A 16,378-nucleotide genomic window follows, 5' to 3' on the forward strand; every position below is an offset into this window, starting at 1 on the left:
TATATATAGATAGAGAGAGAGAGAGAGAGAGAGAGAGAGAGAGAGAGAGAGAGAGAGAGAGAGAGAGAGAGAGAGAGAATTATAACTGAATACTGATGATATTTCACATCAAAGTACGCAGGTTAGAATCTTTTTGATACTGCTTTGCTTCCTAGTTTCTATTCTCATCTTTTTAGATACCATTCTTTTTTCAAATTTATTTTTATTTATAGCAGTTGATTGTTCTCCCTCTGCCCTCAAATATTATTTCAGTACAGAACATCCAAGAGTGAAGCCAAGAAATTTAAGCAATCGGAAATGTGATCAAATAGTTATATAATACAGTGCAGTCAAATTTATGTTTGCTGGAAAGAAACTTCATTTGTGTTCAGGGATCCTTCAGGTTAGATAATTAGGCAGAGAATTGCAGCTTTTAAAAAGATTATTTTAAAAAATATATTAAAAATCTACTCTGGATTTTAAAACATAACATAGAAATTTAATTCAGAATTTGGTAAAGAGCTGTAGCTAAAACCTAGAGGGGGGGGTCCCTTTGGACAGTGGAAAATATGGCCCCAAGGAGTAGTGTTTTCATGATTGGAAAAATACTTCAGTTGTGTAGATTCATGAGCCACTTCCCCACTTTGAGAGGGGTTGGATTAAACTTCAGTGAACTGGCATTATAATTCTGTAAGAGGAAAAGAATGGGGAGAGGTTTTCATGTGGTAACTGATTCCCAGATAGAGACCATTTAACCCATTGAATTCAACCCCCTGCTCTGTGTGGAATCCAAGTTGAAGCACTGCAAAGAGGTGGGGGTCTCACTTCTGCCTGAATACATCCAATAAAATGGAGCCGCCATCTCCCTGGGGAATTGATTCTGATATCCAGCGGCTCTTTTATTTTTCCTTAGGAACATTCCTATTTCTGCACTCTGGAACAATGAAGAAGACCTTCTAGGAGGCATTTCCCACCCCTACTCCATATCTAAAAAGTGGTATTTTGTTCTTCAGTCTTCCCAAGGCTAAATACTCTTGGTTCTGTGAAGGAGTTAAATTCCTAGTCCCTTGATCCTCCTCTTTATCCTTTTGTGAAATTGTTCCAGCTTCTCTGAATCCTTCTTAAAGTATGAACAGAACTGGACACAAGACTCAAAGTAAGTCAAGTAGAATTCCATCCAGTTTGGAAAATCTACTTCTATTGATGCAGTCTAAAATTACATTTGCCTTTTTTCAATCATGTCACACTTCTTTTCCTATATAGGCATTATTTATTTATTGGTTCTATGTCCATCTTTTGTTCATTTGCTCAAGACAAAGCACACAACAGTCCCTTTTTCTATTTCCACTTACAGCAACTTTATGAGGTACACTGAGCTGAATATGTGTGACTCGCCCAGTCACCCAGTATGCTTCTGTGTCTGGGAGTAGATTTGAACGAACATGTCACCACTCCTAGTTCAAACTTTAATTGTTATTTTATAGTCAGCTACTATTTTAAGATCTTTTCCCATAAAGAATGTCAAGTCAAATACCTCCTATGGTATACCCATGTTTTACTCCTGTTTCCTAAATACATAACTTTGTATTTCTCTGAACTAAATTTCATTCTGTAATTTTCAGCCATTTTTCTCATGTTATTAATAATAACAACTTGTAATTCATTTCTATTTTCTAGGGCAATTACTAGCCCTAGCAACTTCTGGATTTGTGGATTTCAGCTCTCACAATTCCCCCAGCTAGCTTGACTATTGCTAAGAAATCTAGTTAAAAGTCCACACACTTGCAAATTGCCAAGATTGGCAGGATATACAGGTTATTAGATATTCTCTACCCGATTTTCTGTCGTCTACAAAGTTCATAATCATCCTCTTTACTTCCTTATCCAAGCAACAACGAACAAATATTGCACTGTATAAAATCCCAAACTGAAATTTGGGGGGACCATACTCAAAACTTCTGTGATATAGAATCATTAATGAATTCTCTTTCAAGATGATTTTTCCTTTTTTTCACAAAACTTTTATTGAATTTCAAAAGAATATAAAATACAAGAAAGCCTCAAAGAAGAAAAATTGGAAAGAGAAAAAGGAGGAGCAAGGAAGGAACAAAATTAGGGGATATAGACAAGAAGAGAAAAAAACTATAGAAAAAAGTAACTTCAGACTTTCTTTGATGCAAATCCAAGCATGACATTCAAAGATTCCTTGAACTAGAGTAAACCGTAGTACACAGTACTTCTGCAATCATACACAATTCTAATCCCAAGATTAAAATTTTGTTTCTCAGTTTCAAGCAAAAAGTCCAAAAGTGGTTTCCAAGTAGAAATGAAGTCTTCCAAGATGATTTTCAAGCCAACAATGTGTTCACATATTTGTCATGCTATTTATCTCACACTTACCTGGCACGCTAATCAAAACGTCACAGGTACTATGACAAATGCTTTGCTGAAATCAAGATGTTATACTTGTAGAATTCTCATGATCTATAAGGGATAGAGAATACCCCTTAAAAAAAAAAGCCCAATCTAAGACTTGGGCTTGACAAATCCATTCTGGATTATTGAATTATTATTCAATTCAATTATTATAATTATTGAATTGTGGGTTTTTTAGGTACTTATATGTCTTGTTGATGTTCTCTAGAACAATCCTACAAACTGGCAAATGTGCAATTTCCAGAATCTGCATTCTTTTAAACATAGGGTCATTTCTCCTTCTCTAGTCACTGTAGAGTTGGGGTAATAGTTAGCTATCTTCATTGGAGAAAACAGAACAAAGCCAAAATTGGTGTAACCAAAAAAAAAGTGGCATTGAGTTTGAAAATGGGTCAGATCCAGCTAGGGCTGTGAAGAAATAAATCCAGAAAAAAAAAAAACCCAAGCCATCCCTAAGGGAGAAATAATTAGGCAGTGGCTCAAAAGCTTGACAGCTTAAGCTCCCTCCATCTACCCTCCTGGTATCTGCAAAGCTTCTATTAAAGGATAAGAAAGAATTCCAGAAACTATGCTCTGCATGATATCCCTAACTCGTTCTTAACATCCATTGTCCACTTCAGCTCTTTCTAAGCTTAAACTGTCCTGATATCATTGCTACCATTCCAGCTTTCTTTATATATTCCTTCTTCCCATCTTTTGACTTTTTCTATCTCACTTATTTTCAAAGCTTCACTAAGTGCTTAATGTAGTTACTTTGGCCTCTTCTTTTCTGGGTTCTTTCCTCATGAGAATTGTTTGCACTTATATTTGCAATATCACCTGTTTTTTTGTTTTTTTTTTTAGGAAAACCCACTCATTGAGGCTTTCACTTCTCATTAGCTTTTTCAGCTTTTGAATCTTCTTAACATTGCTCTAAGTTTTATTAAAATCAAATAATACAGCCAGCCTGATATCTTCAGACATTGACTTTGCCCAAATGGGCAAAATCTTTAGCTTTCTTTATGGTTTCATACATTCTTTCATCTGCTCTGCTAGAGCACAAATTTATTAATATAACACTTAAGGGACATATTTGCCTTATGGATTGGGAGCAGTTCAGTGGTAAAATCCAATTTTTTAAATTACTGGTTCTGTGGGCGTGGCTTAGATGTGGTGTGGCTTGGTGGGCGTGGCAGGGGAAGGATACTGCAAAATCTCCATTCCCACCCCACTTTGGGGCCAGCCAGAGGTGGTATTTGCCGGTTCTCTGAACTACTCAAAATTTCCGCTACCGGTTCTCCAGAACCTGTCAGAACCTGCTGGATTTCACCCCTGGAGCAGTTGAAATGTTGGACTGCTTTTATGCTGCTTTTTATGCATTTTATGATGAACTGTTGAGGGAGCTAGGCATGTCTAGCCTATGGAGAAGGATTAGAGGGGACATGATAACCGTCTTCCAGTATTTGAGGGGTTGTCACAGAGAAGAGGAAATTCATGTATTCTTCAATGCACCAGAAGGCAGGACAAGAAGTAAGGGGTGGAAGCTTGTTAAAGAGAGATCCAATATAGAAGTAAGGAGAAATTTTCTGATAGTGAGAACTATTAATCAAAGGAATAGTTTGCCTCTCAGAGTTATGGGTGCTCCATCACTGGAGGTTTTTATAAATAGACTGAGCAATCATTTGACCAAGATAGTATAATGGTCTCCTGTCCTGAGCATGACCTCCAGATCCCTTCCAGCCCTATGATTCTATATTCTGTTCCTAACATCACTAGCAACTGGAGAAAGTATTTCTGATACCACTGCTTTACGAAATCACAATCCACGCTGTGATATTGTGAACTGCAAATATACTATCTCAAAAAGTATTTTGTTATCAACAAATTATTGTGCCAGGAAAGCAGAGTATTCTTTAGAATGAATATAACATTTAAAGATGGACAGTTAAGAGTGATGTGGTGGCCTAGCGACGAAGACGCTCACCTCACGTAAGGTTGGGAGTTCAATCCTAGGTAGCAGCAGATGTTTTTCTCCTAGGCCACAAAGAAAAAATATATATACTGCGAACTGTGTGAAGGCATCAGGAAGGGCATCCAGCCAGTAAATACTCAGCTCCATCCAGTTATCCTGACTTTATCCCAAATAGGAACTACAGGGTTGTATAAAGGTAATTTTAAAGATGGACAGTTAGAAGTCCTAACAACAGATGCCATTCAAAAAAAGAATGGTTTAAAAAGTGCCTGGAAAAGTAAATTACTTGCAGTTTTAATAGCCATATCCATATCCTCTTGGCCCTGTACTCTAAATCAGAAAACAGAAAATAACATGTTTCTCCAGGACTATTTCTTGGTAGGTTTGTTCAATGCTGTCTCCCAAGTCAAATATTTGCTACGGTGGCTGAACTCCTTATAGCCCATGTTTATTTGGTAATTCTCCTATCCCCTCCTGCCTCTCAAAATTGCGAGTGCAATATGTTCTGTTTTTATTTTGGTTGTTCACCGCCCTGAGTCCTATTGGAGAAGGGCGGTATATAAGTTGAAACAAATAAATAAAATAAATAAATTGCTTCTAATTGATAGCTGTCTGATTAAGGCTATCTTAGGATTCCCTTAGGATTCGAATTCTACAGCTATTCATCTCTGACTCTCAGAATATGTATTCTATAGAACACCACAGACAAGAAAGGGCAGCCTACTTTACAACAGGTAGCTGCCTCAATCCTGCTTACTACTATTAGGAATATCGTTATGCCATATAGACACATAAGACATTTGGCCACTAAAACCAACATTGGACAATATCTTTTAACTTTTTATTAATTTCCAATCTCAGTGAATAACATTAAAAAAAAACTATACTTGGTATGAGAAAAGAACCTCCACTGATTAAAAATTACATTTCAGTCACCAAAGCATCAAAAGTTGGTACTTTAAACTTCATTGATTTTAACAGTTTAGTGCTATTCCAAATGTTTATTCATTTATATATGCTTGTATTTATGTTGCTTGTTTTGTTACAAATGGCTGATCTGTAGGGCTTCCCCTCAGTTCATAGGATACCAAGATGCTGCATCTATTTCCTTTTCCATCTTCTATACAAAACCTCTTGTTGTTTGTCACAGATAAACAGAGCTTGAATCTTGCCCTTGCAGCTTCTAACATTCTTTTGAGGACTGTTTCCCAGCTAAAGAGGAAAAAGAAAACCAAGAGGAACTTATGGCCTATGTGGTTTACCACTTCCACTTGAACTTGTTCTGATTATATTTCCGCCAGCCTCTTCTTTCTTTGCTTGTCATTCGTTTATTCATTGTACTTGGACAATTTTAATCTGGGTATAATGTTCATAGACTGAAGTTCTTGGAAGAGCAGCTTACATGCATATGGTATACGCAGAGAAGAGACGTGGCATGAAGATTTGCAGTAATGGCACCTAAAAGATACGAAAAATAGGGTGTTATTTTCCTCACACATTATACAAACACCTCACGAGTACCACAGCCATTTCACATTATCTTCCTTTTATGTCCCACGATTCTCAATAAAAGGCAAGTTACATGAGGCACAGTGGCCTTAATAAATGTATCCATAGATCAACAAGTACAAGAATTTTCCACAAAAGTTTTAAAAAATGAATGTCTGCCTCCATTTCTAAAGATAGCAGAGAAAGAATTCTGTAAATTTTGGGCTCCATTCCATAAAAGACCTGTTTCCATTCTTGGGTCCCCAAACTGGCTCTCTTGTTAACTAGTAATAAGATTCTCTTCTTAGAATTTAAATAAAAACCTTACAAGATGCACCAATTATGCAAATATTTTGCAGGACAGACAATTCAGTAGAAGAGCTAAAGTTTGTACCTATATTACATGCCACAGAGGACAGACTATCTATGATGGTGGCCCCCAGCCTTTTGGGCACCATGGACTGATTCCACGGAGAGCTTGCCTCCGAAAGTTGTGGGTGCTCCATTGCTGGAGGTTTTCAAGGAAAGATTGGACAACCATTTGTCAGAGATAGAATAAGGAGTTCTGTTAGGGGTAAGGATTGGACTAGAAGACCTCCAAAGATCCTTCTAGCTTTATGGTTCTAAAAAAAGACAAAGTGGTGTCTAAACCCCCTAGAAGCCACCATAAGATTCTGCTCCCCAAATCATTGTTATAATTTCCTGCTGCCTAGAGGGTTACTTTAATGTCCTATGCCCGTGATGGCGAACCTATGGCACGTGTGCCACAGGTGGCACACGGAGCCATATCGGTGGGCACGTGAGCATTCCCCTAGCTCAGCTAGCATGCGAGTGCCGGCCAGATGATTTTCAGTCCTTCCAGGCCCACCAAAAGTCAGCAAACGGGTCGTTTCTGCCTCCAGAGGGCCTCCGGGAGGGTGGGGAAGGCTGCTTTTGCCCTCTCTAGGCTCCAAGAAAGCCTCTGGAGCCTGGGGAGGGCAAAAATTGGGCCTCCTGGGCCCACCATGCCATCGTGCGGCAAAAGTGGGGGGAGAGCAGGGAGGTCATGTGCGCATGTGTGGGCCCCCCGCATTGAATTATGGGTGTGGGCACACACACATGTGACCCCCCCACCAGCGCTCCCCACTTTTGGCACGCGATAGCAAAAAGGTTAGCCGTCACTGTCCTATGCTTTAAGTTCTAGGCTTAAAAAATGAAATTAACTCTTATCCCTGCTCAAAAATCCCACACCAAAAATCATAATCCTCAAACATACCAGCATGATTTCTTTAATCTTACAGTGGTTCTTAAGTGTTGGAAAAAAGGGTGGTAGTTGCAGTTGCTAGCCATAGTAAAGTTGCCTAGCAGTCTTCTACTCCTAAAATCCGTTATTAGAGACAAAGGAGCATGCTAATTTATTTAACTAGATACTTATTTATTGGACTAGTTCAATTTAATATATGAAGTTCAAGCTTTCCATCTCAAATGTTATCTCCCAAATTCTTCCAAGTGAAACATTCTAGCTGCTCTCCCACATCCCCAAGAACAAATGGAACACCGAGATATTGTCTCAGTGAGATTAAATTCTACATCCTGTTGACATAAGAACAGACTATGGGATGTAACAGCGCACAATCTGTATAAATACATTACACAAAATCAGCTCTTGGTGAAATGTCTATAGAGATTTTCAATCATCCAAGTCTTGGTTGTCCCAAAGGTGCTTTTTCCAAAAGGCAAATTGACTTTCTTGGTTTTTGCTTTGAAAATGTTTTGCTTCTCATCCAAGAACTGAAGCAAAATGTTTCCAAAGAAGAAGAAAAAAAGAAACAATAAAGTCCAGTTGCCTTTTGGAAAAAGCATCCTTGCGATAATTACTGAGATTCATTCAAAATTTATATTTTTATATTATTTTAGACCATGAGAAGTTCAAAAAGAGAAAAAAATGGAGGTTCATCTATAAATTGTTCCTATCACCCATCTCTTCCCACTTTTGACTGTATGACTGTAACTTGTTGCTGTATCCTTATGATTTATATTTTTTCCTAGTATGATTTGATTGCTTATTTGTACCTTATGACTATCCTTAAGTGTTGTACCTTATGATTCATAACGAATGTATCTTTTCTTTTTATGTACACTTTTCTTTTTATGTACACTGAGAGCATATGCACCAAAGACAAATTCCTTGTGTGTCCAATCACACGCCATAAAGAATTTTAATTTAATCCAATCCAATCCAATCCAATCCAATCCAATCCAATCCAATCCAATCCAATCCAATCCAATCCAATCCAATCCAATCTCATCTAAACTAAATAACACAATATTAGTAGACAATAGAAGTTAGATATTGATGTATTGTCAAGGCTGACTAACTTTTGGATTGACTGTGGGCATCTTTGTACTCCGAGATCGTCATCATAAACTCTAGTGGTGGCATTCCAGTAATTCCACCATTTTAAATTTCCCCCAGAATTTGAAGAGATGCTATTACATTCCAGTACATTCAGCAAATTTAGGCAAAAGTTTTAAGACTTGATGGGCCAAAGGGATATTGCAATGATGGACATTATGTGGCTTGAAAAAATATGTCTGATAATCTCAGAGGTTGAGGTAGTCCCCTTGTATATTTGGCGTATATAGTTGAGATAGTTCTCCTGTATATTTATTGTACATTGTGTATTGTATATGGTGAATTTGGGATCAAATCATGCTATCTGTGGTGCAAGTAAAATATTGAAGGTATTCCTTTTGGGATACTACAATTTCTGTACATTTAAATACAAGATAGATGAGAGTGTGATCTCAATTAGCCAGTTCTAACTTTTAGGATGGACCACTTTGAACGTTGAACTCGCTTCCTCTCCCTTTCAATTTTACTGTTAATCAACCTATGGTAACATTTAATGGACATGGATGTGCTAACATATTGGTGGCGCCCTTTAAGTGCTGTGAGAGCCTCAGCTGCAGTTCTCCATTACCAAGGAAACTCTCAGTCAGTGGCACAGAAATGTTAATTATAGTATTCCAATTTAGGGGTGAAGAATGAGATTTCCCTTCAATCTTAATTTGTGCACCAATGAATGGCCCAACCTGTACTTGCTAGAGCAGAGAGGAAAGAACGATACCCTGAAACCCATCAACAATAACAATAACCCACCCACCCCTGATAATGCCTATCCAAAAAGCTCACTAATTCAGCCACCGGGGTTTCACTCATCATTTTTAGGCACATTTTCAAAACAAAAGTTTAAGGCGAGAAGGAAGACTTCCTGAATGTTATTCACCAATGTGTACAACGAGATTAAAATTATTCTTCAGGTGACACAATAGGAAGACATAGGAATAGTGACAATCTAAAAAAATAATCGCCTACAGCGATGACACAGCTATGCTTCAGAACAGCTAATAATGATTAAAATACAAAATACTGAATAGTGAAAAACACAAGTTTTCAAGGCCAAAATTAACCAACAATTAAGAGCCCGATGAAGAGATGTGGAAAAAAAATGCTTCTTTTCTGCCTAGAACAGGAATGAGCACCTGTTGGCCTGGCAATGAAAAATGGGCAGAACCAGGATTTTCTGGATTTTTTCCCTTATTTTTTCACCCCCTGCTTTTGTCCTTTCTTAAAACTACATTAAGCCCATGCTGCAAACTAGCCACAATTTTTAAAAGTTTTCTACTTCAAAATGAACAAAAATTATGCGATTAATCTTTGGCAATAAGAGATAGTTGTAGGTTCTTCTTCTCCCAAAGGGCTGAGGCAGAGGTGGGTTTCAGCAGGTTCTGACCAGTTCTGGAGAACCGATAGTGGAAATTTTGAGTAGTTTGGAAAACCAGTAGTAAACATTCTGACTGGCCCCGCCCCCATCTATTCTCTGCCTCCCAAGTCCCAGCTGATTGGGAGGAAATGGGGATTTTGAGTATCCTTCCCCTGCCACACCCACCAAGCCATGCCATGCCCACCAAGCCACACCCACAGAACCGGTAGTAAAAAATTTTGAAACCCACCACTGGCTGAGGATCACATGAGGCTTTGCAACATGAGATGGCTTAATCTTAACTAACAAGTTGCCAGTATGCTTGTCAATAAAAAATATAAAATTGAAGCAATTTTTAAAAAATGCAAACCACCTTTGCCACAGGCATTTCGCTTTGTTGCTTTTCTAGAAAATGTAGAGACCCAAAACTATGTTGGAAGGGATTTTGCTCATGGCAGGACAGATTCCAAGATGATATTCGTATATATTATTCTTACTGATAGGTTTTGCATATCAGATGACTACAAAGGGCTGAGATATTCTCTTGATACCTATTGTTCATCTAAAACCATACATTATTCTATACTTAACTGTAAAGCACTACATCGATTTTAAAATAATAGAAAATCTGTTTCTCAAAGAGCTCCAAATATAAGTTTCGCATGTGTCAAGGAAAGAAGGAAATGGTTGTGGAATGAGCAAAGGATGAATGTTCATTTAGCATACATTGTTAAGTTTGGTTGCAATAAAACAACTTTCCTCAAATTGCTCTCTTCTACATGAATAGACTATAGCAGTGATGGTTAACCTTTTTAGTGCTGAGTGCCCAAAGTGTGCACGCGAATGCACACGTGTGTAGCCAAGCCCCAAAATACAATGCAAGCGCCCCCCCCATGCATGCACCCCCGCCTCCCATGCATGCATCCCGTTTGGGGCCTGGAAAGCTGCCTGCACCAACCTGGAAGCCAAAACATGGTGGGCGGCTACTTCTGGCCTTCATTGGTGCAACTGGGTATGACTCCGCCCCGAGACACTGGCCTGCCGTTGCCACCACAGCCTCTTTGCTGCCGCGAACAGCCTGCAGCCATAGCCTCTTTGCTGGCATGAACGGCCTGCTGCTGCAGCCTCTTTACCAGTGTGAGCCCCCCCCCCCATGCCCAGTTTTGGGCCTGGAAAGCCTCCTGCACCAACCTGGAAGCCAAAACGGGGCACGGAGGGCCCTTGCACTGGCAAAGAGGCTGCGGCTGCAGGCTGTTTGTACCAGCAAAGAGGCAGCAGTTGCAGGCCGTTTATGCCGGCAAAGAGGCAGCGGCAGCTCCTCCTCCTTCTGCCAGCCTCGCGCTCCGGGCAGTGTCCAGCCAGCCATCACCCTGCGGCAGCCCACATGGATCCTGGGCAGTGCAACTTTGGGGCCTTTCCTGGCGGCGGTGGCAGCAGCAGCCAGGCAGCCAGTTATGCCTGCCCTCACCCCACGGCAGCCCACCTGGATCCTGGGCAGCACAGCTTCGGGGCCTTTCCTGGCGGCTGCAATGATGGCCAGCCAGCCAGCCATGCCTAGCCTCTCCCTGCGGCAGCCCACATGGATCCCAGGTAGCGCAGCTTCAGGGCCTTTTCTAGTGGTGTCGGCGTCACCATCCATCCATCCATCCATCCATCCATCCATCCATCCATCCATCCATCCATCCAGTCATGCCTTCCCTCACCCTACAGCAGCCCACGTGGATCCTGGAAAGCGCAGCTTTGGAGCCTTTCCTGGCGACGGCAATGGCGGCCAGCCAGCCAGCCATGCCTGGCCTCCCCCTGCAGCAGCCCATGTGGATCCCGGGCAGCACAGCTTCGGGGCCTTTCCTGGCGGTGGCAGCGAGGCAGGCAGGCAGGTGGACGCAGGGGAGCAACTGGCGGCAGTGCTCCTGGCTGGCAAGGGTGGATGTCCTGGGACTGTATGTGGGTGTCAACGGCATGGCCGGTGCACATGAGCACTAAGAGGAGCTGCCCAGTGGGCATGCGTGCGCTAGGAAATGAACTTCCAGTTTCCGGCGCACGCATGCGCGCCGGCCAGCTAGGCTTCTGGTTACTGGCATGCATGTGTACGTGACAATCAGCTGGCCATCTGATCTTCCGGTTTCTGGCACTGCCGCACATGTGAAGGAAGAAGAATGGGCGATGCTGCGTGTACCAGGTGACATGGCTCTGTGTGCCACTTTGGGCACGCGTGCCATTAGTTCGCCATCACGGGACTATAGCATCCAGTCTTTAGTTAGCACTGAATTGATTTGCTGGGAATTTTAGGACTTGTTGGGTTCTTAGTGCACTGATAATGATGATAATGAAATATCCTCAGGAAAACAATCAAGCTCAGATGACACAAGAATCCAACATCTGAAAAGACACCACCCCAATGTGTGTAATGTTTAAAGATTCACTGTAAGTGAAATACTGCGACTCCACTTAACACATTACAATTCTATAGCTTTTACTGCCATGATACAATGCAGACACCTGATAAACTCTGAACTGAACATACAGTTTCAATCTCTTATGGTATAACCTTCCAAATAACTAATGCATTCAGAATTCCCAAGCAGAGTTTATCTATGGGTTGCTGTATCTTTAAAGGCGCTTTCTCTGAATAAACAACATATTTTGAAGAACCAGTTCAACACCAGAAGTAACTTGTCTTTTGTAAGCAATAAAATTAATTCTAGCTATTATGACATTTTCTGAATTTTCAACATTTGGTTGCTATTTCCTTGACAGTTTCAATCTGAGTGCCATTTGATCCAAGTACTACTGGAAGCATCAAATGCCATATTTGCTTGAAATACTTTTCTGATTCCTAATTCCGGGCTATATCCCCTATATCCAATATTTCCCTTTTCTACCTTCCCTATCGTTTTTTTCCCCAAGGCATGCTAATTTATACAGCAATTCCTCACTAAAGCTGGACTTACTGGCAAAGGCCTTTTAGAGGTCTGGAGTTGCTATAATTGCCTGGCTTCTATTGTGTTGCTCATTAAAGGGCTGCTTGGCTCCTACTATTGACAGACAGAGCACATAATTACCTAATAACTGGATAACAAACCCAATTATAGGTTATGATCACCATCAGATAGCATAAGACCAGAATTACTTCCTTTGAACATATTTTCCACATTTATGTAGCGTAAGTCACAGCAGAAAACAACTTTTCTAAATGTTCTACAAAATGAATCGCAATATATCATTTTTTTTTTAGTTTTTCCTGTTTGAAATGCAATCCTTTCATGCAATAAATTACCATAGCTGTGGGTAGAATTTTTCTGCATTTGTATTTAGCATCTCCTTTATGGCTTTCAATTACCTTCTTTTTACATTAGTTCTACTGGTCATCTCTTTAACCACCATAATCACAGCTTTAAGAGGGGCAAATTGAGAACTTGTATGTCTCACTTTCACTGGGTAACTTTTCTGATATTATATTCTGTGTGCTGCAATGCACAAATTTCTTCTAAATAATTGTATATGCAAATCATATGCAATGTTAACTGCTATTCCCTAATTCAATGCAACCTCTCATTGTAGTACTGTAATTATTTCTCACAATCGCAAATAAAAACCAGAATCAAAATTGAAGATCTTAGGCTTTATAAAAGAGCTAATTAATGCCAACAGGTAGACACTATAATTTCTTTGATCTCATCCATCAATCCAATCTGTTGCCTCCTCCTTCCCTGAAATTTCCCTCAAAAAATCCATAATCTGTTCCCATCACATATCCAAAGCACATGACTTTCTACTTCCTGTTTAGTTGGCCCAGGGAGAGTGACTATTTTTTTTCATACATTTCATCGTTTTCTCAGCAGGTGCCTGCTATTTCCATAATTGTTCAATCTCATTTGTTTCTATTATCTGTCACATACAAGATTACTCTTGAGCATACCTCCCCCTTAAATGATCAAATTTCCTAAGAGTTTTCTAAACTTCTTCAAACATTACCTACTTTTATTTTCTTCTAAATGTTCCTCCATTTGTTAATATTTTTTGACAGAGATAATCTTTCCTTGTTCCTTACAGTTTGCATTATTATATATCTTTCTTGTTGCCAAGGTTTTTATATTGGGTATTTTTTTGCCATGATAATACCTGGCTCTGAAAGGCAATTGTTGGTTTTCACCTTTCAAATTATAGGAATATACGTGTATTTTCATTTGATGATATCTCATATCTCTTTCAATAATTCATCAGTTATCTTTTTATATAAGATAAGCACAGTTAATCTATCCCATAGTTAATTTTTTATTATAGTTGTATGGCTTCCAGAGGATAAGCAGGTTGGAACCTAGCTAGAAGCTAAATCTATATTTCCCAAAACTACATGATCTTTAGACTATACTAGTATTTCAAAATAGTATCATGGAAGAAGCAAAGGGAAATCACTTCTATACAATTGCCAAGAAAATTGCATGAATATGCCTATGAAGTCACCAGGAGTCAATTTGAAGGTGACTGCCCTTTTAAAAGATTTAAATATGCTTGTATAGTACAATGTGCGCTGTACTAATGGGATGGAACTACGTAAAAGCTTATATAATAGTTTCTTTGCCAATTTCAGTTTCCCACAAGCCTGAATATTTTATGTCCATTATGAAGAGGCTCAAAATAAATAGATGGATTTCTAACCAAGTAGAAAATAGGCTTTGGGCTTTTCCCCTTGTCAGCAGTCATGCCATCCCTTACTCAGTCTGGTTTGGCATCTGCCTGTCATAGGAGAGTTTCATTTCATTATGAGACTTTTCCTCCTGTCTTTATTTTTTGCAACTGAGAACAAGGCACTATATAGTGGTACCTTGGTACTCAACTGCTTTGAAACTCATTGAACTGGGTATTCAACACACATTTTGACATGAACATTTTGTCCTGGTACTCATCATTTGTTTACTACTCAACTCACAAGCTAGAACTTGTCAGTGTCAGCTGACTTGCGACTCACTATATTATTCCTTATAGGAAAAGTCTGTTTGGTACTCATCGTGCTTCCTGGAACCAATTAACGATGAGTATCAAGGTAACATTGTAATAGCTAAGTGAGGGACAATGGAACCAACCAATGAGACATAGTTCATTTTAAAAGGGCCTAAGGAAATGGCACAGTAGAAGTAGGCAGGGTTCAGTACTCAAAACAGGGTGAAGAAATTGAAAGAGATCATCTTCGTGGCTCAGACCAAAGTTTAACCCAACTGACAAGATCTGTTTAGAAATGATGGTGTTTAGGAGAAGGGAAGAATTTTTTCCTCTTACAACCAGAGCTCCTGTCAGCTTCCCTGGCCAGAGAGCTGCTTCTGATTCTCCTATCCCAAATTTGGTATCTTCATGGGTATAGTATCACTTGAAGCTTCAGCCTTAGCGGGCTGGATAGCAACTCAGTGCTTCTCTATTCAATTCCCTTGAAACAACATGAAATAATAAAGTATACTATTTGTATTATTTTCAGGAAGCCTGATGGAATTGGATGAAAAGGATATTAATATCTTTGTTCTTATTTTCCCCAAGCTAACTATTATATCCTTTCAGATGAAGAGCCTAGGAATTCTCTATTCTTCAAAATTTTGCTTCAGATGCTTCTCTTCTTGGCGCTTAATTTTTTTCCCCATAGACATTGTCCTTTCCTCCTGCAAAGAACTGTCCTTAAAGTCCCTTTCTACCCATTGGTAAAATGCAGGTAAAAAGGGAATCGTGGAAACAGTAAGGTCAGTAAAGAAAAACTGATTCCACACTTACATTGGGGACATTTTACATCCATCACCCTTCTCCAACCAAAAGATAAAATTTGTAATAAACCAACCTTTTTCATGGGATCTAATCTAATCTGAATTTTCTCTTAAATATTGCCATCAGGTAGAACCTAGGCAGCCCGCCTTCTTGGCAGTAGCCCCTGCTGTTTGGAACATTTTTGCTCAAGGTCAGGCAGAACCTACCCTTCCCAAAAAGCCTTGAAGGTCTGGCTTTTCCCACAAACACTGAGACAGTATGTGGCTGGAAGGCAAGAAAGTTGTCTATTGGCTATGAGGATGCTGGGAGTTTTTATGGTGGTTTATTGCTTTCTATTGCTTTATTATTGTTTGTAAACCACTCTGGGTTATGATATGCAAGAAGGGTAGTTATATTGATCTTTAAATAAATAAATACAATTTTTAGATAGAAGAGGACATTGATCTAGCTTCTCCTATCTTTTCCAGGAAAAAGAAAAAGCTATTTGTAGCACAGGCAGTACAAGTAATCGCAAATTCTACATTCAACTAATGGACCTTTTTAGCTCTGTCAAGTTTAGGCTTTTTAAAAAAGTATTGGAAGATGTCCAGAGAAGTAGATATATTTCCAAAATACATCTACAGTATATATTCTAAAGACGCGAAGATAAAGGGTGATGAAGAGTGAAAATGTGATTCTGTAGCTCTTGCATCCTGCTATGGCAGACCTGGGCGTTTTACAGCCTTTGGGCCATAACTGGCCCTTTGGCTGCCCCTATCTGGTTCAAGTGAGGTAAATCAGAAATTAGAAATCAAGCATAAATAAGTGGATGCATGCACACAATACAATTGTGTTGCTTTTATTCTGAAGGTGGCTTTTCTCCCCCGATCTAGGCACCTTCACAGCCCTATTGATTCAGCCCTCCACAACAGTCATGGTTTAATCATATGGCCCTTGAGAAAATTAATTGCCCAATGCCTACCCCTATGTTATGATCGCCAACTGAATCCTTAACTCAGAAGTGGAAGAGGCAGACCTGTTACGACTGGCA

General features: G+C 39.6%; 1 protein-coding gene across 1 annotated transcript in view; it reads right to left on the reverse strand.

The window, feature by feature from the left end:
- Nucleotides 1-5,193: 5,193 nt before the first annotated feature.
- Nucleotides 5,194-16,378, reverse strand: part of POLR3B (RNA polymerase III subunit B) — a 71,008-nt gene continuing 59,823 nt past the window's right edge. The window contains exon 27 of the mRNA XM_070948023.1: nt 5,194-5,824. Within this exon, the coding sequence (XP_070804124.1) occupies nt 5,695-5,824 (130 nt within the window). The 3' untranslated portion in view covers nt 5,194-5,694. The remainder of the gene's footprint in view (nt 5,825-16,378) is intronic.

This window comes from Pituophis catenifer, unplaced genomic scaffold, assembly GCF_029215685.1.
Source record: "Pituophis catenifer annectens isolate HBS135680 unplaced genomic scaffold, rPitCat1.0.hap2 SCAF_7, whole genome shotgun sequence".
Lineage (NCBI taxonomy): Eukaryota > Metazoa > Chordata > Lepidosauria > Squamata > Colubridae > Pituophis > Pituophis catenifer.